The 26639-nt window shown below is 44.0% G+C and overlaps 2 protein-coding genes and 1 long non-coding RNA gene across 4 annotated transcripts in view; 2 read left to right on the plus strand and 1 right to left on the minus strand.

The window, feature by feature from the left end:
* The window catches only part of Cfap91 (cilia and flagella associated protein 91), a 48453-nt gene extending 39904 nt beyond the window's left edge, over positions 1–8549 (minus strand). Inside the window, exons 1-5 of the mRNA XM_006975796.4 lie at positions 7809–8549; positions 3600–3676; positions 2484–2641; positions 1480–1563; positions 436–492 (exon numbers count right to left, since the gene is read on the minus strand). Of these exons, the coding sequence (XP_006975858.3) occupies positions 436–492; positions 1480–1563; positions 2484–2641; positions 3600–3676; positions 7809–8169 (737 nt within the window). The 5' untranslated portion in view covers positions 8170–8549. The remainder of the gene's footprint in view (positions 1–435; positions 493–1479; positions 1564–2483; positions 2642–3599; positions 3677–7808) is intronic.
* On the plus strand, positions 8083–10956 carry LOC143268118 (uncharacterized). Its single transcript, XR_013043732.1, has 2 exons — positions 8083–10032; positions 10703–10956. It is a non-coding gene; the product is annotated as an uncharacterized LOC143268118 (long non-coding RNA).
* Positions 10957–14926: 3970 nt separating this feature from the next.
* On the plus strand, positions 14927–20471 carry Cox17 (cytochrome c oxidase copper chaperone COX17). Of its 2 annotated transcripts, none has more exons than XM_042259290.2 (3): positions 14927–15139; positions 17181–17292; positions 20336–20471. In XM_042259290.2, the coding sequence occupies exons 1-2, from the start codon at positions 15033–15035 to the stop codon at positions 17263–17265; spliced, it is 192 nt and encodes a 63-aa protein (XP_042115224.1). In that variant the 5' UTR covers positions 14927–15032; the 3' UTR covers positions 17266–17292; positions 20336–20471. The 2 variants fall into 2 exon arrangements, with proteins under 2 accessions (XP_042115224.1, XP_006975798.1); XM_006975736.4 differs by having other exon boundaries at positions 14928–15139; positions 17181–17269.
* Positions 20472–26639: the final 6168 nt, after the last annotated feature.

Here is a 26639-nt window from a genome sequence, read left to right on the forward strand (position 1 = left end):
GACTTCCTAGCCTCCAAAAACATGAGAAATGAATCTCCATTACTTATAAATCACTCACTCCTTAGTTTATGACAATTGGTTACGGCAGCACAGATAACTCATTATCAGAAACATATTTTATGTCATAACCATTAGATCCATATAGACAATGGCCATTCATCTTTATTAAACAGAGGGTATAGAAAACAGCAGCCTGTGTCTGATGCTTGGCTATTTCTGTTCTTTTGAAGTGTTACCTGTGACCCACTAGAAAAGTCATAGCACAATATTGCTCAGACCTTTGCACCCAGAAAGTCACCGGCGGGACCAGGAAGGCTCCTGTCTGTGGCGGTCAGTGGCTCATAGGTTGCAAAGTATTGATCTAGAGAACTGTCTTCCTGAAGTAAACAAGAAGTGAATGATGAGGCAAGAGAGTTTTGAAATAAAGTCACTTACTTGGATGTTGCTAAGACAACATTGAGCGGCATCTGTTGAAGAAATGGAAGGAAGGGCCTGGGAGGAAAGGGGGGAACACATGTGAGAGTTTCATACTGGCTCAAGCTTTCTTCTTACTTTAATATTTCTTCCCTAAAAAAATCAATGAGTTTGACTAAACTGAAAAGAAGTTAGCAATATTCCAAGTTTTGTGTATATGAAACCACTGGAGATGTTCTTATCTAAAATGCAAATTCCCAGATCGGACCCGGAGATCCAGGCAGTATCCGGTGCAGCTGGGAACTCTGCATCCTCAGTCTGCATGCTGCCATCTCCTCCACAGCCACGCATTCAGAAACATGTCTGCACTTGGGCCTCAAGTACCTATCAGCCTCCAGCAACTTCTCAAGTTCTTGAGACCTTCTGAAATGACCAAGGCCTTCGTTTGAAGCCTCCCCCTCCTCCCAAGAGCCTAAGAATTTGCATCTATTTTAGATAAGAAATTAAATTTCTCAAAAAAAAAAAACCCAACCAGTCAGTATCGGAACATCTCCATCAGGAAATGTTTATATATGATACTGTGGATCAGGAATTCACCTTTGAAAGGAAGCTTATTCAGATGTGGTATCAAGATTATTTCCCAACCCAAGATTGGCAAGGCTATCCTCATTTTCGATCAGTCCACCTTGAGTATATGACTGTCACAGGAGTAGGAGTTACAAATGAAATAAAGAAAATCTTTTGACTGGGTTTGAGCAGCATTCACAAGTATTGTCCATTTGGACACATTTAGCAATTTCTCCTACACTGTGATTTCGAAATATATGTTATATTTGACTTCGTTTGATGACTATGTTTTGTTAGCAACTATACATCCTTGGTTGCCATGGGTAACTCATATGTCCTCCCTTTATGTCTATTGTGAAGATTAGATAACATTCAAGTAAAGAACTGAATGTGATGGCTGGCGGGTTGCACCCACCTCAGAATGGAAAGGCTGCCACCACCCTAAGGACGGCCCCTAATAGCCTCCGGCTCTAACATTTATTACCCTTTGCTTTCTACCTGTCAAAGAATTTGTAGCGATTCCTTCCAGAAACTTCTGGATCTTTGTACTCTTCCTTGGGCATCTGGAAAGAAGCATCCATCCTAAAATGAAGCAGAGAAATATATTCATCGTCTCTACATGTCGTGTGTCTGGGTGTTGTGACAGAGAGTGCACTTAGCTGTCCGTCTTAGACCAGACAGAAATATTGGGTCTGGTAAGAGGAAAAAAATCAGAGTTGGGAAATAAGTAAATTTATAAAATCCCAAATACAAAAGTAGTCACTTTTAATGCAAATAGCAGAGTTTCGGAGACTAATTCTGTGCCCTGTCTGGGACACATTATTATTTATTAGCTTACCATGACTTACTTGCAAGTCATTTACATAATCAAGATTTCAATAGATTTATTTTTGAAGGTGCTTTAGTTGTAAGTCTCAAAAACAAAAAACAAGAAAAAAAAAAAAACAACCATAGTTTAGGTTCCATCAGAAAAGATGACTTGTAATTTCTGAAGTGAGCCAAAGGAACAAGAGACTGGACCATCCATGTCTTTGATGGCGAGCTGTTTTTAACATACCATAAACACACATGCCAACCTTCTGAGGACTTTTAACCATGTATAAATGTTGTTTAATTGTAAATATATTTACATACATATTTATATAAACATAAACATTTGTAAATAAATACATAAACATAAAATAATATACCCATATATGGTTAGTAATATGTATTAATTATCATATAAACATATATCTTATCATTTATTTATTTAATATATGTATATGTTTTATAAATAGTTATAAAATTAATATATAATAATAATATATGGTTAATAAATATAACATTTATATGGATAAAATGTATGGCTTTTGCTTCTTAACCAGCCCTGTTTTAGAAAGAGGGATTTACATCACAGCTAGAAGTTTTCAAATCATGCAGAGTAATTACAATTTCTAAAAATAACAATATGTTCATTAAAAACCTGCATCTGCTTTGGAGCAGGACTCCCTGGTACTTACGCAGCATGGAGCCAGAGGACGTCTCTGTGTTTGGCTTCTTGTCCCCTCCATTCTCGATTGATAAATGATGGGACGGGATCTGACTTGCTCCAGTACATAGAACATCGTGGATAATGAAACAGGTTACTGAACATGGACCTAAAGTTGGGAACTTTTCTCTAATGTTAGGAAAGCGAGGCAGAGAGGAAAAGGTCAAAATTTTATGGTCAGCTTTTCTAATACAACTTAATTATGTCCTAAGTTTTTTCAGAAGTACAGAACGATGTATCTAGCATGAGAGGAGAAGTTACTTGTACTTGCACAGACTATCTCTAAGAGGATGCTCAAAAAGCTGGCGACAATAGTTATGTGGCGGATGCAGGGACTATATTATTCTGTACTGTGCATGCTTTACCACTACTTAAATTTTATTTTATTTTTTTATTTTTTGGTTTTTTTTGAGACAGGGTTTGTCTGTGTAGCTTTGCGCCTTTCCTGAAACTCACTCTGTAGACCAAGCTGGCCTCGAACTCACAGAGATCCACCTGCCTCTGCCTCCTGAATGCTGGGATTAAAGCACCACTGCCCGGCTACTTAAATGTTCTAACATGGGTGCATACCTCATTTCCATTGACTTAGCTTATGGGTTTCTCTCTCTCTCTCTCTCTCTCTCTCTCTCTCTCTCTCTCTCTCTCTCTCTCTCTCTCTCTTCTCTCGGTGTGTGTGTGTGTGTGTGTGTGTGTGTGTGTGTGTGTGTGTGTGTGTGTGTACAGGAATCCAGGTGTCCACAGACGCCAGATGACCATCCAATCCCACAGAAATGGAGTTATAGACCACTCAGTTACAGGTGGTCGAGTCACCACACGTGGTTGTTGGGAACTGAACTCCCATCTTCTTGCAAGAGCAGCAAGCACTGTGAACCTCTGAGCCATCTCTCCAGCCCAGCTTATGGGTTCTTTGTTCACTCTTACTTAGGCCTTGCAATGAGCTACATGTATTAACATGCCTGGTCCCTGTAATCATAGTGCAGTAATTCCTACAGTACCCAATGTCCTGATGGTTCCATCTGGTTAGTACAGAAGTCAAACCGGATGATTCAGATTGATCAGGTTGTACTAGTAGATAAATTAGACTTACCAGTCTGCTTCGAACCAGAGTGGCTTGGATATTCGCCTGTGCATGGTCTCGCTCACTGGACACAATAAATAACGGGTCTGTAAAGCAGTAAAGTGAGATGAAGAATAAAGCATGTTTACATCTCCAGTGAGAATACCGGGAAAGAAGGCAAATTTCTCCCTTGTATCTCTCTCGTTTTTATTTATTTTTTTCTATTTTTCATTGAAAATAGATTTTTTTCAAATGATATATTCTGATTATGGTTTTCCTCTTCCAACTCCTCCAGATCCTCCTCCCCTCTCACCCAAATCCACGCCCTTCTCTCTCTCTCTCTCTCTCTCTCTCTCTCTCTCTCTCTCTCTCTCAAACAAACAGGCATCTGAAAAATAATAATGGAGTAAAATAAGATAAAATAAAAGCAAACAAATTGGAATAAGATAAAAACAAATGGAAGAAAAAGACCCAAAGAAAAAGCACAACAAACACATATAAAGGCAGACACACACACATACACACACACACACACACACACACACACACACACACACACACACACACGTTTGCTTACTACATAGAAATCCCATTAAAAAAACACAAAAATGGAAACCATGATATACATCAAACGATCTATAAGGGAAAACAAAAAGCCCTACCGAAGCATTATGGGACAAAGGACTTCCAAAAATGCCACTGTATTTATTTTTTGGTTGGCCATCTACGGCTGGGCATGGGGCCTGCCCTTAGGTGTGGTTTATATACCCAGTGAGGCTCCGTTGGAGAGAACTAATTTTTCCTTTGTGAGTGCTTAGCAGGTGGAGACAGCTTCTGGGCTAGGGTTGGGGGCTTGTGTCCACCTCCCCTCTCAGCACTGGGACCCCGTCTGGCTTAGACCCAGGCATGCTTGTACATGCTACCACAGTCCCTGTGGTTTCATATGAGTATCAGTCCTGCTGTGTTTAGAAGGCCTTGTTTTCCCAGTGTCCTCCATCCCCTCCGGCTCTCACAATCTTTCCACCTCCTCTTCCTCAGAATTCCCTGAGGAGAGGGATTTGATGCAGACATCCCATGTAGGACTGAGTGTTCCAAGGTCTCTTACTCTCTGCATATTGTCCCTTTGTGGGTCTCTGTGTCTACGTCCTTCTGCTGCAGGAGGAAACTTCTCTGATGATGGTTGGACAAAACACTGATATGTGAGGATAGCAGAATGTCATTAAGAGTCATTTGCTACGTTCCTTTAGCAGAACAGCAGTATTTTTATTTTCCCCTAGGTTCATGACCTGTCTAGTCTCAGGTTCTTGGCCGCCTTGGCAGCGTTTGAGATAGGTTCCAGCTCAGGGAGCGAGCCTCAATCCAATCAGATATTGGTTAGTCGCTCCCACAAGCTTTGCGCCACTGGTGCACGTTTTGAAGATGATTTGTTTTGCATTTGTTTATTTACCACTGCTCATGTGCAGACACAAAAGGACAACTTGCAGGAGCCAGTTCTCTCCTTGACCCACGTAGTTTCTTTTTTTTTTTTTTTTTTTTTTTTTTTTGGTTTTTCGAGACAGGGTTTCTCTGTGTAGCTTTGCGCCTTTCCTGGAGCTCACTTGGTAGACCAGGCTGGCCTCGAACTCACAGAGATCCACCTGGCTCTGCCTCCCAAGTGCTGGGATTAAAGGCGTGCGCCACCACCGCCCGGCTGACCCACGTAGTTTCTATGAAGGAAAGCCAGGTCATCAGACCCTTACATATTGAGCTATCTCACCGGCCCTCTCTCATTTTCAACACTGAGTCTTGCTATGCCGTCCAGGCTAGCCTTGAGCTCCTGGATGCAGAAGATCTTCCTGTCTCTGCCTTCTGAGCAGGAAGGAAGGGCTGGAGGCAAGTGCCAGTATGCCCGGCTTGCAATTTCTTAAGTGGAAAGCAAATTAGAGAGTTTAGACATCATTAGCAGCTGATGGTCCTGTTACCCTCTCCCATCTAGCAGGGAATCTGTCTGATGTGTTTCTTTCCTGGGAATTCCAATCCAGCTTATGGAATTGGAATGCAAACAAAAAGCCAATCATATTTCAAGCACAATACCCTACATACTCCTTCTTTTTTTCCTATGAATGGATTTCTTTTGGTGTCTGGGTCACCTAAAAAATACTTCAAGAGGAGGAATCTTGTATATGGACACTATTCCCATTTCCAGTCAAAAGAAGAAATTTAGCCATGCGGAGAAGACGGCTCCCTAGCAAAGTGCTTGGGGCACAAACATGAGGATGCAAGTTCAAATCCCAGCACACACATGAAAAGCCAGCACAGCAGCCTGTGTGCCTGTAAACCAGAACTGGGGAGGCGGGCTGAGGAGGATCCCCGGGGCAGTTCATCAGAATCTGTGAGCCCTGGGTCCCGTGAGACCTTGTCTTTTTGTTTTGTTTTGTTTTTTGTTTTGTTTTGTTTTGTTTTGTTTTTCGAAACAAGGTTTCTCTGTGTAGCTTTGCGCCTTTCCTGGATCTCACGCTGTAGACCAGGCTGGCCTCGAACTCACAAAGATCCGCCTGCTTCTGCCTCCCGAGTGCTGGGATTAAAGGTGTGCGCCACCACCGCCCGGCGAGACCTTGTCTTAAAAAGTAAGGTGGAGACCAACTGAGGAGGGCTTCCAGTCTTGATTTCTGCCTCTCTCCCACCACACACACACACACACACACACACACACACACACACATACACACACAGAGGGTAGATAAATTAAGAACCATTTCCCATGTTCAGTGGAAGGATGCAAACAGCATGCCCTCTTGAGAATTATAGACATGGCAAGAAAATATCGCTCTCTAATAAGAAATAAATAATATCAGTCATCTTTAGAATTAATCCCTTAGATTTATAAAGACTCTATGTCAATGATGGGCCCAAGTTATCTCTCCAAAGGTCAATAACTGATTAACCCGATACTATGAGTACCTGCTCACCGGGTATAAATCTTTAATGATGAAGGGCACTGGAGACTGAGTGTATTATTTATTAAAATCAAGCCATGGGAGGCCTGAGAAATGGCTCAGCTATTAAGAGCACTTGTTGCTAGCCTAGCTGCAAGTCTAGCAGAAGGCTCGGATTTCATTCCAGCACCCGTGAGGTGGCTCACATCTGTAACTCCAGTTCTAGGGGATCTGATGCCTTTTTCTGACCTCCAAGAGTACCGGGAACACACGTGGTACACATATATACATGCAGGCAAACACTCATACACGATAAATAAACAAACAAACAAACAAATAAATAAATAAATAAATAAAACCTATTTTTTTAAAAAGAAATCAAACAACGTGACACTAAATTCATAAGCAGCTTTCAGGGAGACATTTGATTTCCCAAGTAGATTTTTTTCCCTAGGGAAACAAATACCCTGGGCCAAACATTTATTAGATTTATTTCCTGAGATGAAACCAGGAGTAACAAAGTAGATCACTGGGCAGATCATGTGAGCAGTCAGTGCACAACCCAGGCCAAGGAAAATGGGTCTTATGGATGTTTCATGGGAATCCAAAGGGACAGAGTTGAAAAGAATGTTAGGTTCGGGGGACAGCTTTGTTCTACAGCGGGCAAAATCAGAAAAAGAAAACATCATCCTTACATGGTTGCAATCGTTGTAGCAGTAAATCCAATAACTTAGTTAACACTTGCATACCTCACATTGTGTACTGGCACAAGTGGCCGGAAGAAATAGACCACAAGTGGAAAATCAGGGCATGAACATAAACTAGAGCTTAATTAGCCCTGGGGGAATCAGTTCATTAACAATGTTTTGATAGATAAAACAGGTTGAAAGAAAACAAAAGGCCTCTGAAAACAAACGGGAGAAACCGGCACCTCTTTACCCAGAACACTGAATTTGGAGTTGTCCAGGCAGGAGATCATTTCCACTGCACATTTTATGCAGCTTGAATGCGGGCACGTTGCCTGACTTTCTAGCTCTGTAAGTCATTTCATACTTTTCTGAATGAGCATCCAAAACCTCAGACCAAGTTTCAGGAGGATAAATTATCAGGAGAACAAAGGTGACCCCTCCTGTCGCTTGGAGAAGGTGAGCGCACCTGTGGCGCTGCAGAGCGCGCGGCCACCTGCGTGCAACTATGGGGTCCGGGACAGAGGGTTTGCCCTGAGCTAGGTTTCTTTGTTTGTTTGTTTGCGTGCTTGTTGTGTTTCACTCAGCACACCCCTACCAAGTCACTGTAGCCCCCCGGAGGAGTGGCTAGCCCTTACCGTACAGGAAATCGTACGCTCGACTGGCGGTGCTGCCCTTGGCCCTCGATCCCTCGCACCGGTACCGAAACCCCTGAAGCTTGGTCTTGGGCTCCTGGATGGTCACTGTGCGGCTCATGGTGCTGCCTCTTTCCTCCCGCCAGCAGAACACCAGCTTATGGGAGGCTTGGTAGCTTGGGTGCGCCGTAGCTATGGCAACCTCAGAGGCACACGCCGGGATAAGGGGCGGGGCGAGTTGCAGGAGGCGGGGCGGCAGGGCTGGGAGGTGTGGGATGGGGGTGGGGGCGGGGTCTAGAAGGGCAGTTTGAAGAGGCAGGTAGCAGGAGCAGAATGGATGTAGGGATGCTAGGCTGACAGACATGGCAAGATGAAGAGGCGGGATGCGGGGCGACCTGAGGAACTGGGAACTGGAACGAAGGAGGCGAGAGAAAGGGGAAACGCGGGCGTGGAAAGAAGTGGGGCTAGGAAGAGGGGGCTCGGGGGAGGATGGCCTCCCTTGCGCCCAGCAAGGGTCCACGTCAAATACTGGGAAAAGAGCTACCCTAGAAAACCAAGACCAAATTGCTTCTGACGGTTTTCGCCACCAGTCTCTTTCGGAGATCCCTGGGAGGTCTCATAACCTTCTGAAAGCCCCTTTCCACAGGATCGAGGAATCCAAGCTCCTAAATGCTGGGCCTTGGTTCAGTAACCAAGAGCCTATCAGCTTCAGAGTCGGCCAGGACATCAGTAATTGAAAATCTGTCTCCAGGCTGCTGCCCTTAGCGTTAGAGCAGATGCGGACACTTCGGAGCACGCGTAGTAGGCTCTGCTTCTTTAAAAACAAAAACGTAGGAGGAAACTAAAGAGGCAAAAGTGGATCAGCTATTGAGAGTCCTCAGAACCTTTTGCCTACGGTCCATTCCTCTTTTTAAAAGAAATTTCATTTATCACTTTGCCTTAAAAGTAACCAGTATCTCAAATTAACAATGTTGTTTACTCATTAATTAATTCATTCATTATTTTTGTGTGTTGCGAATTGAATTTAGGTTCTCACATATGCTATAAGCATTCTCCTACTGTGATACACTCTAGCCCAAGTAATAGATTAAAAAAATAATTACTATTATCACAGCTAGCAAAGTTAATACTAATTCTTTTGTTTAATCATGTAGTACACATTCAAATTTGCGTGGTTGACTCAAAGAAAGATGTTATTGTTGGTTTGTCTCATTAAAGATTTTTTTTAAGTCCTCATTTTGTTCTAGAACAGTGTTTCTGGCATTTTGAAATTTAAAAAACTTTCTTAAACCAACATGGCTATCCTGAATACAGATCATAAAGATAAGATAAATGCTGGATTATTTTTCTTTTTTTCTTTTTTTTTTTTTTTCAGATCCTGCCTCAAGTTTATTTGTAAAAACAGCATGGGGTCCTGATCATCTGCAAACAGTGTGTAGGTGTGTCATACCAGTCCATCTGTCTGGCAGACAGAAGGCCCTTTTCGATGGGGCCTTCACAGGGGCCTGGGCACCTTTGGGAGTCTGAGCTCGAGCTGAGGCCTCTGCCTTGGTTTGAGCCTTGGGCTTTGGTTGGCAGAGCCTACGACCCTTGGCCATGCAGCTTCTAATCCGCTTCCCGAGCTTGGGGGGAGCAACTAAAGCAGGGTGGCTGAGCTTACGGCTGGGGCCCTTTGGCATCTTGGGCTTCACCGCCTTGGGCTTCACAAGGGCCTTGGTGGCCTCTGCATGCACACTCACTGTCTTGGCGTTGTTGGCCTGCATCTTCTTCAGGCCTTTCTTGTGCTTCTTGGCAAAGCGCATGTTCCTCAGGAACTTGGGGTCCACCCCCTTAAGAGATTTGTATCTTTGTGACCGGGGTTGTGTGTAGCGTGGTTCTTGGACTTGGCCGTGTTAGAACGGTAACCGGCGGCTCCCATGTATTATTTTTCTTATGCATTAAAATCAGAGACATGAGCAGGGTGTGCTAGCCTTTAATCCCACCTGAGGCAGGTGTACTCTGTGAGTTTGGAGCCATAACGCTTGATTGTTTTTAAGTGTTGCTGCTCTGGCTGTATGCATTTCCACATATCTGATATTCTAATTAGCTTGAACTTCACAGCTTTTAAAATAATATTTTGCTTTAGGTCACATTTTTGGGAACCTGTTGAATTTTTTTCCTTCTGAATTTTGGTTCATGGACTCACAACTATAGAAATGAGGGAATTTTCCCGGACCAAGAACTTAAGGTAATAATTCAACACTTCTCTCCATTTTTGGATCTATTCCACACAGTCTATGTCTGATGTTTATCTTCAGATAATTAACCGACCTGTGGTAAAGTCCTAAGGTGACCCCCAGGACCCTGGGCCCTTGGGATTTGTGCTCTGGTAAGCGTATCCAGCCTTGTGACATTGCAACACGATGTTGTCATTTCTCTCTGAAAAGGTCACACTCTAGCAACTCACAATTGAGTTTTTTTTTTTTTTTTTAAAGCCCAAAAAGGTCTTCATGGTGGGTCCTCCGCAGGTTAAGATGCTTGCCAGACAGCCTGAGTTTGACCCCCAGAATTCACATAAAGGTAGAAGGATAGAACCAGCTCCACAGAGCTGTCCTGACCTCCACATGCTCGCACAGCAAGGGCCTCCCCCCAATCACACACACGGTGCTAATAAAACACTTTTAAAAAAATTCAATGGTTTAAGCAAGTTCAGATTAGGATGCCTTCATAACTGTCCTGGGCTGGGTGCTCATGGGTTTGAGTTGAGCATGCCTCAGAGTGCTGTATGAGACCTGCTCCTTTAGTATTAGCACTTGTCTTAACCAAAAGGTTCTGCAAACCATGGTGGGAAATCAGTGGCTATGTGATTGATTCTTTTACAGAGACCTTTAATATTCATTTTGCTCTCCCTTCATTAGGGATTTTTGAGTGACCACGCTGGGAAACCTCCCATTGCAAAGAACTTGCAAATGGCCTCTAGGAGCTGAGGTGGCCTCCAACTGACAACCTGAAAGAAGCCAAAGCCCTCATCCCCAAAATAGCAAGAAACCGAATTTTTCTAATACCTGAAGTGAGACTGGGAACATACTCATCTTCACTGGAACCTCAGATAAAATAGAAACTTCTACCAGTCTTAATTGCAATCTAGTAAAATCCTGAAGCTGTGCCCCGACTCCTGGCCTATAGAAACAGTGAGGTGACGAATGTCTGCTACCTTTAGGCTGTGATAATAATGTTACATAGATGTCCTGGCGCCATGGGGCTGTTAAGTGCACGTGACTTAAACAACAGACACTCATTTCTCACAAGGCATCTAGAATGTCTAACATAAGGAAAGTGCAAGTCAGTTTTGTTCCTGATAAGTGCTACCTCCTTGTTCTGTTCTGTTCTCATATGACATCATCGAGGGGGACAGTGACAAGTCTCTTCTTATAAGGGTCCAAATCCCGTCACAGAGCCTCCATCCTATGACTTCAGTGCCCTTAAGTACCACGGTGGAGCCTAGGACTTCATTTGGGCAGGACATAAACATTACATCCATAGTAAACAATAAATGGCTAATGGACAGCCTTCATGAAGTTAGGTTCTAGTCATTTAGTTGCATAAAAGAAACTCCAGTACTGAAAAGAGATGCTTGTTAATGAAATTTAGTTAAAAGGAAAGATTTGATCATGTTGAGAGAACTCTCCACAGGGGCTTTGTCTGTCCTTGTCCCTTTGAGTAGGAGATAATGTTGGGTAATAGAGGCAGCATTGCCTTTTAAGCAAAAGTGTGTGTGTGTGTGTGTGTGTGTGTGTGTGTGTGTGTGTGTGTGTGTGTGTTGGTGGTGGTGACATTTTTATTTCTCTTCATTACAAATGTTGTGTTCCTACAAATACCCAATACCCGTGTGGCTATCATTTGGTCTTTTTCACATCACCCCTGAGATATGGGCTTCTGGAACCTGGTATAAAGATGCTAATGCTCTGTGCTGCTTCTGCTTCTGCTGCTGTTACTAATAAACTGTCCCTTCTTTGTGACCCAGTAGTTTGATGGCTTCTACCATCACTTTTGAACTGGCCTGCAAATGAGGTAAAAACTCGGTCTTTTCAGGGAGATCAGAAATCAGAGAATATTGTATAGTATGTATTTCCCCAGGGAAATTGGAACGCTTTTTTTTCCTTCAGAGGCAGACATGAAAATATTATGTAAAATTACTTAGTTCTGAAAGCAACACAGAGGCTGGTTATTAAATCAACTGATGAGAATGTAGGCCATGTAATTCTCCACTCTCAACACACGGTGTCGCTCCTACTCTGCCAGCTGCAACCACCCACCCCTTCTTGGGTGACGTCATCGAATTTAGGCATGGTAGGCACAGGACATCTTCATCACTGAAGAACTTCAAATAGTAATTCATGCCGGGTGGTGGTGGCGCATGCCTATAATCCCAGCACTCAGGAGGCAGAGGTAGGCAGATCTCTGTGAGTTCAAGGCCAGCCTGATCTACAGGGTGAGTTCCAGGGTAGCCAGGGGCTACACAGAGAAACCCTGTCTTGAAAACCAAAAAGAGAAAAAGGAAGAAAGAAAGTAATTCCTTAGTTGTTGGTTGTGTTAGTGGCTCTGTCATCCCACTCACAGAACTGCTAGTTGGTGGCACCTAAGTCTGCTCAAGTCACTATTTCAAGCTTGTCACCTATTAATTTAGTAATTGTAAAACAACAGTCGAGAGTTACGAAGGGTAAAATGCTAGTTAAAATAAAAATTAAGGAGCAATAACTGGATATAAAAAGCATTAAACTTCTTCTAACTAATCTTATCTTTTCTTAGTCTCCATATGTTAACCTATTTTCAAGTTTTAAATTTTTGGTGTGTGTGTGTGTCACAGTGTATGTATGGAGTTGTTTATCTCATGCCACCAACTGAGTCCTGGGGATTGAACTCAGGTCATCAGGCTTGGTGGCTAGTATCCTTACCCACTGAGTTATATCTCAGGCCCTTCAGTTTAATAACCTAATTACAGCTCTTCTTGGGGGAAATCAGTTATTGATGTTTTTCTTGGGATTAAATAGGAAACAATAATTGGGCATGTTTTATATTCTTAATCTCCATTTAATATAAAACACAGGAAAGTGAGGGAATCTCATCTATAGCCTCAGGCAGTATCTGATTGTATTCTCAGCCTTTTGGTTGGTGGGAACTAGAGGGTCTGTTTGGACATCCCAAAGGATTTACCTAATACTCACCAAGATATTAGGTCACATACAGAATGGAGCAATAAAGGCCACTAAGGGGGCTAAATCTACTCCAAGACAATCTGGCTGTGGACGAGCAACATGCCACTCTCACTTCATCATTAAACTGGTAACCAATTGATCAGCCTTGCAGGAAGTTCAAAGTAAGGTGTGGTTCATTCCAGGAACTTCCTTTCACAAAGGGAAAAATGGTATGAAAAATTATCAGTTACAAAAAAGTTTCGGTTTTTCTCTCCCCCCCCCCCTCCTTTGGTCTACAAATTGTATCAAACTTGATCCTCTTAATGCCATAAAATTTCCAGTTCTCTCTTTTTCTTCTTTGCTCATTTATTATACTTAAAAAATGCAGTAGCACAAGTAAATACAGGTCAGTGGTTGTAAAATGAAAGCTACTGCGCATTGAGATACATTGCATGGGAGAGTAAATGAAATATGGGGAGGGGAAGCCTCAGGAACTATGTAACTCAACAAATTCCATGCGCTTCTGAACCTCAGTTTGTTAGGAAGATTAAATGACTCTCAAACTTAGCACTCTACAGCTATTATGCTGAAGATTATCTTGTTCTGACTCGAATTTAAGAAATGCCAGGAAAAAGTATTTTTAATTTTATTAATTGGTGTAGTGACAGATATATGACTGGACAATTTCTACTAAAACCAGTTGGGGACTGAAGACATGTAACTCGGTTGGCAGAGTGCTTGCTTAGCATTAGGAAAACCCTTACAAACCAGGCATGGATGGCACATACTTGTAATGCCAACCCTTTCTGATCGGTTCAGGGTCCTCCAGCTTAAGGCAGAGACCTTGTCTATAAATACTTGTGTTTTAAAAAATAAACCCCGCCCCCCCAGCTCAAATCTAGTTTAAGGAAGTCACTCAAACACGTGCCCAGTACCATCTTAGTGAACGTCCTTATAGCAAGAATGGCCAAGTTGAAGCCATGGAGCTTCACTGAGGGTTTTACACTTTCACTACCAATTACTTTCTTATTCACTTATCCAACAGAGAGAGAGAGAGAGAGAGAGAGAGAGAGAGAGAGAGAGGAGAGAGTTGAAACTAGAAAAAAAAAAAAAAAAGCTTCATATAACTATGGCGTCATGAAATGTTAGCTGAAGATTTAGCGTATATGCCGGAGAGGAATAGGAATTAGGGGACCTTTGTCCCCAACATCTGCAGATTGTACAGCATGATGGGGGAAGGGAAGGAAGAAGGGAGGTCACGAAATGCCCCAGGACCTGTACTCAAAGGAACTGAATTTCACTAATGGTTTCTCTCATGGTGCTCTGGAAGTCATTTTGCTTTCTTGGGCTACAGTTTCAACATCCATGGGAGGGACTGAGAGGCCTCTCAGCTGTCTCCCCATGCTCCACCTCTGCAAGGCCTGCCCAAGCACACTTTAAAACTCGGGGTGAAATAAGTACGCCAGATCAGATGGACAAAAGGCATCAACTCAAAGAAAAACAGAGGAAAGCTGGGAATGGGAAAGGAGGTCTTCCCCAGGGAAGAGCACACTAACTGGTTGTTCAGTGCTGAAAGGTCAATCCTTAAAACATACATACAGGTAGCATTATACTGAACTGAAGAGGTTATATTTAGGAATATATATGTATACATTTATATATGTGTATATGTCTATATATATGCATGCAATAACAATTAGTTTTTAAAAAAGAGGTCATAAATTTGAAGGACAGCGGGGAAGGGGTATGGATATGTGAGGGTTTATAGGGAGAAAAGAGAAAGGGAAAATGTCGCAATTAAATTGCAATCTCAAAAATAACACTCGGGGTGACCTTTTAACCTTTGCGCCTGCGCTGAAGCCATGCCCTTGGGTCAATGCCCTCGGTCCCGCTTCTTTTGCGCACGCGCAGCTCGGGGCTCGCTTCCGTTCGGAGAGAGGCGGGACTTCCTGTCCTCTTTAGCGTGCCTGCGGAAGTGGGTGCCGGCAGCTCGGGTTGGCCGCTGCTTGGGATCTCTGCGCGTGTGCACTCGTTGCTGCTCTCGGCTGGAAAGATGCCGGGTCTGGCCGCCGCCAGCCCTGCCCCGCCTGAGGCTCAGGAGAAGAAGCCGCTGAAGCCTTGCTGCGCCTGCCCGGAGACCAAGAAGGCGCGCGATGCGTGGTCAGTGCGCAGCCGGGGAGGGACGGCCGGCCGGGCTTCCGCAGCCTCGGCTCCGCTCTGCTCCCTGGCTCTCCGGAGTTAAGGGGACCCATAGTTTCACCCTGTTCCCTGAGCGCGCACCTCGGTCTCCGGGGTAACGGGAGAGGGCAAGAGGTCAGGTTGGCCCCGAGGTCCTCGTCCTTCATTCCTTGCTACAGTGCCCTTTAACCTTCTTAGGTCCAGATATATAGAAGTGCGTCAAGATGCTGTTTGACTTAACGGAACTTAATATGCGGAGATCTGTCAACAGCCGTTCCTATACCACTTAGCTATGGTAAATGTAGCAAGACCAGAATGCAAAATTTTCAGGTGATTTCTAAGAATTTTTCCAAAGCGTTGAGCGTATAGTTGGACACGGGATACATTTCTGTAAGGATCCCTTTCCCCCCTTTAAAGGGCCGAAGGCTAAAAAGCAGCCTGTCTGGGGCTGAAGAGATGGCTCTGTTTTAAGAGAACTGGTTGCCCTTCCACAGCACCTGGCTTCAGTTCCCAACACCCACCCGATTGGCTAACCAGCATCTTCAACTCCAGTCCCAGAGGAGTCCGACGACCTCTTATGGCTCTTGTGGGCACTGCATACACATGGTGTACAGACGGACACGTAGGCAAAACAACCATACGCATAAATAAAAACAAATTAAAGAAAAAAACAACCCTGTGTACAATATAGGTGACATTAATGTTTATCTTATCAAGTCACAAAAGGTTTTGTTTTTTCTCACTTGTATGAAGTCTCAATTCTAGATCTCATTAGCAGTCCTCAGATAATGTGAATATGCATCTCTGTCTGTTTCTCCCACCAAAGTAGAAAAGTAATAGTAGAAAGATATGGGTGCTCATGCCTGGGGAGCACCCGTTATTCATTATTGGGGGGACCAAAGCAGGAGGATTGCCACTGTTCAAGTCTAGCCTGAGCAACAGAGTGAGACTATGTTTTAAAAAACATACACGAAAGAGAAATTATCCGTTGGTATAGTAAGATAGTTAAGTGAACCTTAGTTATTATCACTACTTTGCAAGCCATACTGTAAATGGAGAATTTAAAGATGGGTCTGATACCGAGGTTCCTGCAATGGTAATGCATGCTTCTGGAAACTTTGGGAAATGTGATGTCAAGATTAAGAGCTTAGAAATACAGGCAGACCTTGAACCCTGATCCTCCAATTTGATGACCTTGTGCAAGGTACTTACCATGTCTGCCTCCCTGTGTAATGAGTCCAATAAATGGACTACTCCGGCATTTCTGTAAGGTGTCTATTATATGGAACTCACCGTCAGTCCCACCCAGTCTCTCGTTTGCTGGTAAGCATTAGTAGTAGACCCTGTTCCCCAACTCCTTTTGAGACACGGTCTTGACATGTAGCCCAGGCTGGCCTCCGACTTAGGTTCCTCCTGCCTCAGCTTCCCAAACGTGATTTCAGGCATATGTCAGTACATTCTAGCTCTTATGGCTACTTCATAGGTTTTTATCAATGAAATGCCAGTTAATCTTTCAAAGAAGGATTCATCTTACGGCTCCTGGCTACCAGATCTTTTTTGACGTTTATTGTTGTTGGGTGTTTAATGATTACAATTAGGTTTAAGTGTGTTTGAATGTAAGGAGAAACAGGAAGTTAATTCCCGTGTGATAATAAGGCCCCAAAGTGAAGTGCTTCCCTCTTCCCTTCGTCTAATGTAACTATTCAATTGATTTCATTATAAATAAGTTTATTATTCCTTGGTTATAGACTAAAGACATCGTTTGCTACACATAATTATTTCATCTAGTTAGAACCTTCCCCAAACAACGACAAAAACAAACCTCAAAACCTTAGTTGTGTGGAACATCTTTGTGGGCGTGGAACCGTCGTAAGATCAAACAGGGCACAGGAGCCATGCTGTTCGGTGTAGTGGGTTTTTGTAACTTCAGCCACCTTCTGCATACCCACAGTCTCACTCCCCTGCACGGTCATACATCCTGTGCTTTCTGTCTGTTAGGTAACCACTGCCTTTCATTTTACAGCATCATTGAGAAAGGAGAAGAACACTGTGGACATCTCATCGAGGCCCACAAGGAGTGCATGAGAGCACTGGGGTTTAAGATATGACAGGGTGAGTCAACTGTATTGCTTCAGGTTTGTGTATTACTTTACAGAGGTAGCTATGGGGCAGCATTCTCTCTGGAAGGTAGCTTGCCTGGTTAATCTAGCGTGTTTAAATAGCACTTTAAAAGTAGCTTTTCAGTTGCTAGTATGGGGCAGTAAATGATGGCGTTTGAGAGCAGCCAGTAAATCTGAGACAATAAGAAGCTTTTGAGAACTGGCTTGATAAGAGCCTTTGGAGTTACATCAGGGTCAGAGAGGCCCACAGCTGTGGGAAGTTCAAGTACCCTGTTGTATTCCAGCTGCTGTCTCCAAGTCTCGTTAGAGGGGCCTTTCCTCCATGCCCCGTGTGAAGTAGTGCCCCTGCCCTGCTGCTGTTCCAGCCATGTCCAGTAGGCCTTCCTATGATGGTAGAGGTAGACGGTAACCACATTCTCCAATGTGGTAACCACTAGCCCTGTGTGGCTATTAAGCACTTGAATTGGGCATAATGAGGCCGGGGAACTGAATTCTTAATGTAGAACAAGGTTAATAGTTGTTCTGTGGCTAGTAGCTACTCTTGTCTTTACAGTTACCACCTGTATACCGAGCATCCTCTTACAGTGATCATCCTGCCTCCCTCTAGCTAGGATGTACGTTCTGGGAAGCATCTGGTTTCACTCCCAGCCTATCCCTAGCACCAAGACCACTCCCTGGCACACAGTAGATGCTGATTAGGGTATCGTTGATCAAATGAATGAGTAAATGAATGGGGACATTAATGGTGGTTCAGTGTGGCAGGATTCCTGAGCTGGGCTCAGCAGGATCGGAACTGGAACCTCAGCCTCCAGGCAAGCATTCTGTTTGTGCTGTCCTCACGTCAGACCTCGCCGCCACCTCTGATTTAGTGACGGCAGAGAGATAGCAAGGCCACATTCCAGTTTAATAGTAGCGGAGAGGTGGTTTCTTCCTCTTTCCCTCCCTTAGGAATTTCACCCATGACTCCTCATGGTCTTTGAAGTATAGAAAGGAGATAAATACCCCCTCCCCGATAAGAAGTGTGACTGGAGGAGAAAAGTGTTTGAAGATACAGGCCCCGACGTCTGTCATGGCTTTCTTCGTGTTCTAGCTCTTTCTACTCAGTTATTTTAAGCTCTGCCTAGAGCTTCATGGGGGATTGGAGGCTCAGTGAAGGGTAGTGGTGGGATGACATTTTTTGTATTCTCCAAACAGAGGCACTCTGGGTTTTACTCATACACTTCATGAGCTTTTATTGCCAGCTCGCTCATTTTTAGGACTGTACGTTTCCTTAATCTTAGTCCTGAGACTTATAAGGAATACTAATGAAAAGGATGTGTGGCTAGAATGCATGGGAACACATACCTCAGAACCAAGCCTCTGCCCGTAGTAAACTCCAGCACAGCCACCTGCCCTGCTCAAGGGGAGCCTGATTAAATTGGTGTGTCTCTTAGACTGCTAATATGGTAGACCATATTTTCTGAGAAGCTCTTCGGAGGAAAAATACTTCCCAAACTTAGGTTGTTCCAGCAGTGGTCATGAAAGGTCCCTAGTTCAAGCCCTCCATCGATCTTAATCAGAGCTGGCTCACAGCAAATGGGGATAAGTGTTACCCTCTCCATGCTCTATCTCCAAGTTCTCTACATCAACCACTGGTTCTTACCTCGAAACACTTAAGGAACACTTTCCAGAATTCACCTGCTGACTCTAACTCTCAAATGATTTTCCAGTCCTTTACATCCATCTGCTAACATTATAGAAACAGAGACTATGCTAAATATGAAGTGTCTTAAGACTAAGGGTAACAAAAAGAGACTCAGAAACTATAAAGAAAAAATAGATATTATGGCAGTGAGTGTAGACAGTCTTCAATCTTATACCTTCCTCTTACTGAGAGAGAAGGTTGACAAATCCAGCACCTAATGAGAGATACCAGGAAGTGGGTGGTTCTTACCTTCCTGCGTTTAAGGGTCAGAAGAAACATGGAAAACCTGCTAAAATCCAATTAAAGTAATGATGACGCTATTTGTTTGTTTAATTGAACTTTATTTTATACCTATATTGTTTACAAAAGTATTTCAAGATAATGCATTACAGGGATCATTTGTAACACTCAAACTTAAAAACAAGACAAAGCACCTATTAAGACCCTCTGAAATGCCAAAATCAAAAGACAGTCCCGCTTACCAGGGACTCTCCACCCAGAGAAGAACCAGGAGTTTATTTATATCCTCTTTCACAGTCAGCCCCGCTGATCGGTAGCAGTACCAAAGAAGTAAGGGTGCGGCAGGCTGTTGAAATGGTGCATAGCTCCGTTTCTGCTGCTTTTTCCTGCTCAGACCTTTGCTCAGGGGTATTGTTCTTCCTTCAAGCTCTTTAGGAAAAAGGGAATTTAGGTGTCTGTATGTTGGTGAGGCTTGTTTCCTGTCTAAGTCAAACAGGGAACAAGTCTAGGAAGTTCTTGATTTAGACTTAAGTATTGGCTGCCTAATAGCCACCTTTTCAATGCTACTCTCCATCTTCTTGCATAGGGACTAGGGCGGGCGTGGGTAAGGGGTCATGGCGAGAAGCCTGACTGGAGACTAGGCCAGCAGCGCTGTCCTCTGCCGCTCTCCCCCTGGATCTTCGCTGTGGACCTAGAGGCTTCTCTTTCTTGCCCTTGGGTCAAGGAGGACTGCCCACAGGAACTGTGTGTACTGAACTGACCTTCCTTCCGACTTTAACGTGGACTGTTGCCAGAAGCTCTTGGATCAGCAGAGACTTGCAGGTCTCTTCTATTTAATGTTAAAAGTACAGTGCCTTGGCCTGTTTTTAAAGGTACTTTTAAGAAAAATAGTGTTTTTACCTCACGAAAGCTTCTAAAGATTAGTTATTGTAATGAACAGTTTCAGGGGTGGTGTTAGTTTCTAAACTAGAATTTTTATAAAGCAATCTTTATTTCATGACTGGTTTAGAAGGATTGTGACCATTATTTAGAATTTCAGGGAAGCATTTATTGCTGATGGTCTTAAGTCCCTAAATCCCTGATTCTGATTTGATGTTTGAACTCTGAATTTCTAAAATAAAATCTTTTCTGTAGGTGGCCTACTTTGTGAATGAATAATCCCTGAAGAATGAAGAAGATGAAATATTTTGGAAGTTCTTTGTTGAACTTTGATAAGTGGATAAAGTATTTATAATTTATTAAAAAACAAAAGGAAAGAAAATGTGGTAAACAGTCTCTGTTGTTTCTTTTTCTGTTCCTCACACACCCGCGTAACTTTGTGTTCAGTTTCCTTTTTCTCTTACAATGTATAGCAGCAACTCTTGTGCTTTGAGTTTCTTTTGAGTTATTGGGACATCACGGGATTAGTTATTGTTAGGAGAAAGCAGATTCTTCTCTCAAGAAGTAAAATCTTCAAAATTAGGAATATGGAACTAGGAATGAACATCTTTTACCTGTTCAGAGTGATGTCACAGCCACATCATCATCTCAGTCAAGACTCGTGGTTGACCATATTTTGCCTTTTAGTGCATTGAGTTGAAAATCTCAAATGCCGGCTGGAGATTCAGCTTAGTGGCTGAGAACTTGTCTGGTGTACATACCTCAGACAAACGAAAACCTCAGAAACAGAAGGTGCCGAGGGATATCACTAGAGGAGTATTTAATCTTCATGTGTGGTGGGGTGGTGAATCCTTCCTAGAGTAAAAGAGCTCAGTCAGGTCCGAACTCTGACTGACCTAACTCATGGGTTAAGTGTGTGAATTCATTCTGTAGCTTACTGTAACGTAACCAGAATGTTGTATCTGGCGGGTGTGTGTGTGTGTGTGTGTGTGTGTGTGTGTGTGTGTGTGTGTGTGTGTGTGTGAGAGAGAGAGAGAGAGAGAGATGCTGTGGTGTTATCTGGTTTTATGGTCATGTAAAGAAGAAATCAGCTAAAACCCACCAGCCTATCACTCAGTGAAGGGTATTTAGAGGTTATGCATGTTTTCAAGGCTCTCCATGGATACTGCCTAATTCATATTTAGAAAGGCAATATCCATGTGCTCCTTAGTGTCTGAGGGTCCCATTTCCCTCAGCTCAGAGGCAACACATTGATAGCTGACCTTTTCCAGTTTGATATTCTCATCTGATTTGTTAAGGAACTAAAACACACATTGAAAATACATCTCAGGAGACCCTCTGCCCATCCTTCCCAGTGCACAGCCTTCCCAGAAACAATATGCAGCATTTCAGTAATAATACTTAGATCTAACACAGCGAATGGAAAGTAAAGAATTTGATCTAGTAGGTGGCTACCGAATGCTGACACACCTTTCTCATACTCAGTAATTCCTAAACTCGGTATAGATCCACTCTAACAGGTCCCTTTGTCTAACCTTGAGGCGTTCAACTTCAAAGTTAATGAAAACAGGTCATGTCCCTAGGCAAGGTCAAACCTAGAATTACTCTGCCTCCCCTGGGTCTGGGGTGATGCTTCTGGAGAAACTGTACCCCCACTTTACAGGTGAGGTGAGTACAGGTGTTTAGAGAAATAGCTGATGACCCGGCGTGTGAGTCTCGATTGTCATCTGAGCCCAGTGCTTACTGTACCAGATACCTGATAAAAGTTCATGTTTGCAGATATATAGTTATCCAGTATGTATTTAGCAGAGGCTGATGATGTGTTGGGACAGCCCTAAGTATCGAGTTACGTGGTCTGACTCACTGTTGGCTCTGTTGGACTGGAGAATGACCTGTGACTTACAGCCTCACTTTCAGTCTTGAACAAGGGGATTTAGTAAGTATATAGGAAGCAAAAGTCAGGACAGACAGCAGAAGACCATCCAAGCGGGCGCCCAGGACACCTGGCAGAAGTGAAGAGGGAAGCCCTGCTGCGGCAGCCAGCTGGAGTTCCTGTTTCAGAGTTGGGAGAGCAGTGCCTCCTTTGTAAAGGACACATGACAACAGAAAGGTAACCCTCAAGTCAGCTGCTCACAGTTATCCAGCAGAAACCGACCGGGAAGCTGAGGCAGCTGGAATTCCTAATGAGAGGGTCCTTCCAGCTTCCCATTCCCACTGCAGGCATTTTTACATTACGGGATAAATAGTCTCTGATGGAAACAGTTCACTTTCTAGTGGTTCTCGGGGGCACAGTTTTAAATGCCCTTGACTGCTCTCCCTGACCCAGGGTGAGTTTGTTTTGGAGGACACTGGACATAAACAAACATGCTTGGGTCTAAAGCAGTGGTTCTCAACCTGTGTAGCCCCTTTGTGGGTCGACTAATCCTTTCATATGGTTTGCCCTAGACCATCAGAAAACACAGATATTTACATCACAATTCATAACAGTAGCAAAATTCCAGTTATGAAGTAGCAAGGACAGTAATGTTATAGTTGGAGGTCACCACCACACGAAGAGCTGTATTAAAGGGTCACGGCATTGGGAAGGTTGAGAACCACCGTCTAAATAAAGTGTGTGCAGAACGGCAGGGGTGGGGTGGGGGTGGGGTGGGGGTGGGGTGGGGGTGGGGGAGCAACACCACTTCCAGAGCCAGCTTCTCAGTGAGCTCAGACAACACATGACAACATGCATTATATATACAGACTGTCCTCCAGGCACACCGTTTCAACTTTGCTGTGCTCAGAATACAAAGATTGTAAGGTGTGTACTCATAAAGAGCTTCTAATCTGGTGAGTACATAAATAAAAATGGTCAGAAATGAAAACCTGAATGTTTTTTTCCTATGCTGGGTATTCAAGGTGCTTCCCACAAGAATTCATGTGTAACTCTGCCCCCAGGTTCTTTATTTAGCTATTAAAAACTTACGGGCTTGGAGATGGTTCAGTGCCGGCCTCACAAGTGTGAGGACTGGAGTTTCGATCTTCAGCCCCGTATAAAAGCCAGGGCCAGAGGTGTGCATCTGCAACCCCAACAGTGTGTGTGTGTGTGTGTGTGTGTGTGAGAGAGAGAGAGACAGAGAGAGAGAGAGACAGAGACAGAGAGAGAGAGAGAGAGAGAGAGAGAGAGAGAGAGAGAGAAACAGGCAGCTCTCCAGAGCTCTAGCTTACTGGCCAGCCAGTCTAGACAGTCTGAGCTCCAGGTTCACTGAGAAACCCAGTCTCAAAAAAGAAAAAAAATACAGGGGAAATCGATACACCATTGACATCTAGCCTCCACAAGCACAATACCCACATGAACACATATACACCTATAACACACACACACACACACACACACACACACACACACACACACACACACACACACACACACACACCATGGAGTCTAATTTTGTTGGCCAACTATTCCTGACCATGAGGCCTGCCTCCCCTGGCCTGTGGTTGATATACCCAGTGCCACTCGGTTGAAGAAAACTGATTCTCCTTCTCCTAGCAGATATCAGTTGCCTTTTCCAGACGCAACAGGGCCAGTGCCACATGCACTCAGAGAGACTTGTGACAGCATGTACAGGACCTGTGCAAGCTCAAGCCAGACAACACTCCAGCACAGGAGAAAGGGAAGTAGGTCCGAAGTCCCACCCCTAGCCAAGAAGGTACACCCCTTAAATCCCAGCACTCAGGAGGCAGAGGCAAGTGGATCTGTAAGTTCAAGGCTAGCCTGTTCTCCATAGTGAATTTCTGGCCAACCAGGGCTACAAGACCCTGTCTTTGAAAAAAAAGTAAAACTCACAGTATTTTGCCAAGTCTAGTGAGTTCAATAGCACATATATAAAATTCCTACCAAGGAAAATGAGCGTAAGTGTAAGAGTTCAGAGTTGGGTCAACTCTACATGCGACTGTCTGGTAGCTGCTGGTACCACCCAGCACCCGGGTTTATTTTCATCTCTCTTCCAGGACAAATGAAATGAATCGTGCACGTTCTTGTTTAAGACAGGCAGAAGAGGCAGAAGCCTGTCCCCCAGCATGGAATCTCGAAGTCCACCTTTCCGTCTGATGGAGCCATATTGTCATGTGTATTTTTAGAAAACTAGCTGTCAGGGGCACACCTAAGGTTAAGTGGTTTAAACAGGGCCCGCCTCTTCCGTGTCTTGTCAGATCTCTGGGCAAACTGAAACTCTGTTTCACGGAAGGAAGGGGTCAATGGATATTGAGTAAGAAGTTAGTTTTCCATCTCGCCCACCTAACCATGAGGTCATCCTGAACGGTCACATTGAGTGTATAAGATCAGTTCCTCTTAGAGTTGACTCAAACGTCAAAGAGACAACTTGGTGAAGCATGAGACATCGATGTCCAGTTTTGTAGAACCCAATAGTCAGCAACTATTCAGGAAGCTGTTTCCCCGAAGAAGAGCCTGTGAAGGATCCGAGTCAGGACACATTCAGCTCCAAGAAGCTGGACACCCACCCACTACAGGGCCATCAGCAACACAGATGTGGAACTCAGTCTCCAGCCGGGAGATGGGAGGTGTCATGTTTATGACCACGGCGAAGCCATACTTGGGCAAGCTAGGCTGCTGCTGCTCGTCTTCGTCCTCATCCTCAGGCACGTCGTCACCTGACCGTGGGTCCTGCGAGTGTTTGTCACACAGTTGTATGAGAGGTCTCGGGCCACCTTACTATCATAGTGAACAAACACCTAGAACACTAGGCTGGCCCACACATCTGTTCCCTATTCCTCCAGTGCCCTCCCCGGCTGGAGAGCACCTGCCCAGATTCCAGACCACCCTAAATCACCTCCCTGCAATTGTTTGCCCCCTTATTCTTTGTGCCCCCGTCAGAGATTTTTCCTTTGACCCTGGGGTTATCTTTTAGGAGACTGCAGGTTTTTTCCCAGGTTAGTCTTCCCTCTAGATCAAACAAATCCCTTTCCATTCACCTTTGTGTCTGTTACTGCCTCACAGTTTGAATAAACACTTACTGACTTAAATGGTCAAATGACTTAACTTCTGTTTTTCCACTCTGTGTGTGTTTCCATGTCTGTGGGTTTCCTCAGAAGGACATAGTATCTTAACACCATATATATATATATATTTCCTGTTCTTTTATTCTGCTGGTCTATGGACATTAATCTCACCACTCAAACATAGTCAGCTCCTCTGTAATAATAAATGTATGTAGGTGTTATCAACTCCCCCACATACCTTGGAGAATGGTGTAGTGGAAAACTGCAATTTAGACTCACACTGACCTAGGCTTTAATCATCGTTCACCCATGAACTCTGTGATCTTAGGCAAGTGTCTTAGCTACTCTAAGCCTTTTTCTTCTATTTAGAAAAAGGGGAGTGGGCAGGGAGTATGAGGTGATACCCTGTCAAAAACTTAGATAATAAAACAGTATCTTGTTTAACATTAGAAAGGATAACTGCTAGATGAATGTTAGTTACCCTGCTAACTAATCACAGGTGGACGGTGGGGATGCTGGACAAGCCAGCAGTGAGGAGTGGACCTGCCTGTCTCTTTAAAGAGTCAGGGCCAGAGAAACCCTGTCTCGAAAAACCAAAAAAAAAAAAAAAAAAAAAAAAAAAAAAAGAGTCAGGGCCAAGCCCTCGGGTAGTCTTGCTGACCTGCTTTGAAATTCTATCCCGGGCAGAGTCATGGTTGTTTCCCTATGCCTGCCTGCCCTGTCTTTCCAGTCCACAGCTGGCAGGGACTCCCACCCTTGCCTGATGCACAAACAGCTGCTTCTCAATAAAGTAGGCAGGTTGATCGGGAAGCAGGCAGACGACAAAAGCCGAGTGTGGACATCCCTACCCTCCACAGCACAGGTGACATCACGGTCACACTGGAATCCTAGCATGTGGGAGGCCAGACAGGAGGATTTCCAAGAATTCTAGGCCAGCCTGGGCCACCTAGTGAGTTCCAGGTCAGCCTAGGCTGAAGTGACACCCAGGCTCAAAAAAGAACCATAAGACCAAACCAAACACCAAAAAGGCACTACAGGTCCAAAGCAGCACTGTGAGAGAGGCCGTGGCCTTTGTACTCCAAATGCTCTAGTGCCTTGTCTACCTCTCTCCAGAGAGAGGGGAGCATGAAACCATTTGCAGATCAATTGATTCCAATGAAAGATTTAAAATGTCTTCCGTTAGCATGCCAAGAGCTTTCACACTTGGTAACTATACCTCTGCAGTCTGTCTTACCAGGACAAATTCCGCTCTCCCTCTTCTCACACCTCGCCCCTCACTTGGCTCTGCCCTCCCCATACTGCCCTTCTTCCTGGGTCACACTGTTCTTTAAGCTTTATTTGGTGATTTGTTTCAGGCATCGAGTTGCCATTGTTTGTGGCCTCTCCCTTGAAAAATGACATTCAGGACATTTAGTGTGCACTTAGTATTTGTTGAGATGGAAACTTCAACAGCACATTTAACAACTTGTAATTTTTCCTAATTTGTGCTGGGTTGTTCAGTTCAGTGAGTCCCTGCGGAGTTAGCATTTGGATGGTTCTAGACTACTGAGCACTCACC

This window comes from Peromyscus maniculatus, chromosome 12, assembly GCF_049852395.1.
Source record: "Peromyscus maniculatus bairdii isolate BWxNUB_F1_BW_parent chromosome 12, HU_Pman_BW_mat_3.1, whole genome shotgun sequence".
Classification (NCBI taxonomy): Eukaryota; Metazoa; Chordata; class Mammalia; order Rodentia; family Cricetidae; genus Peromyscus; species Peromyscus maniculatus.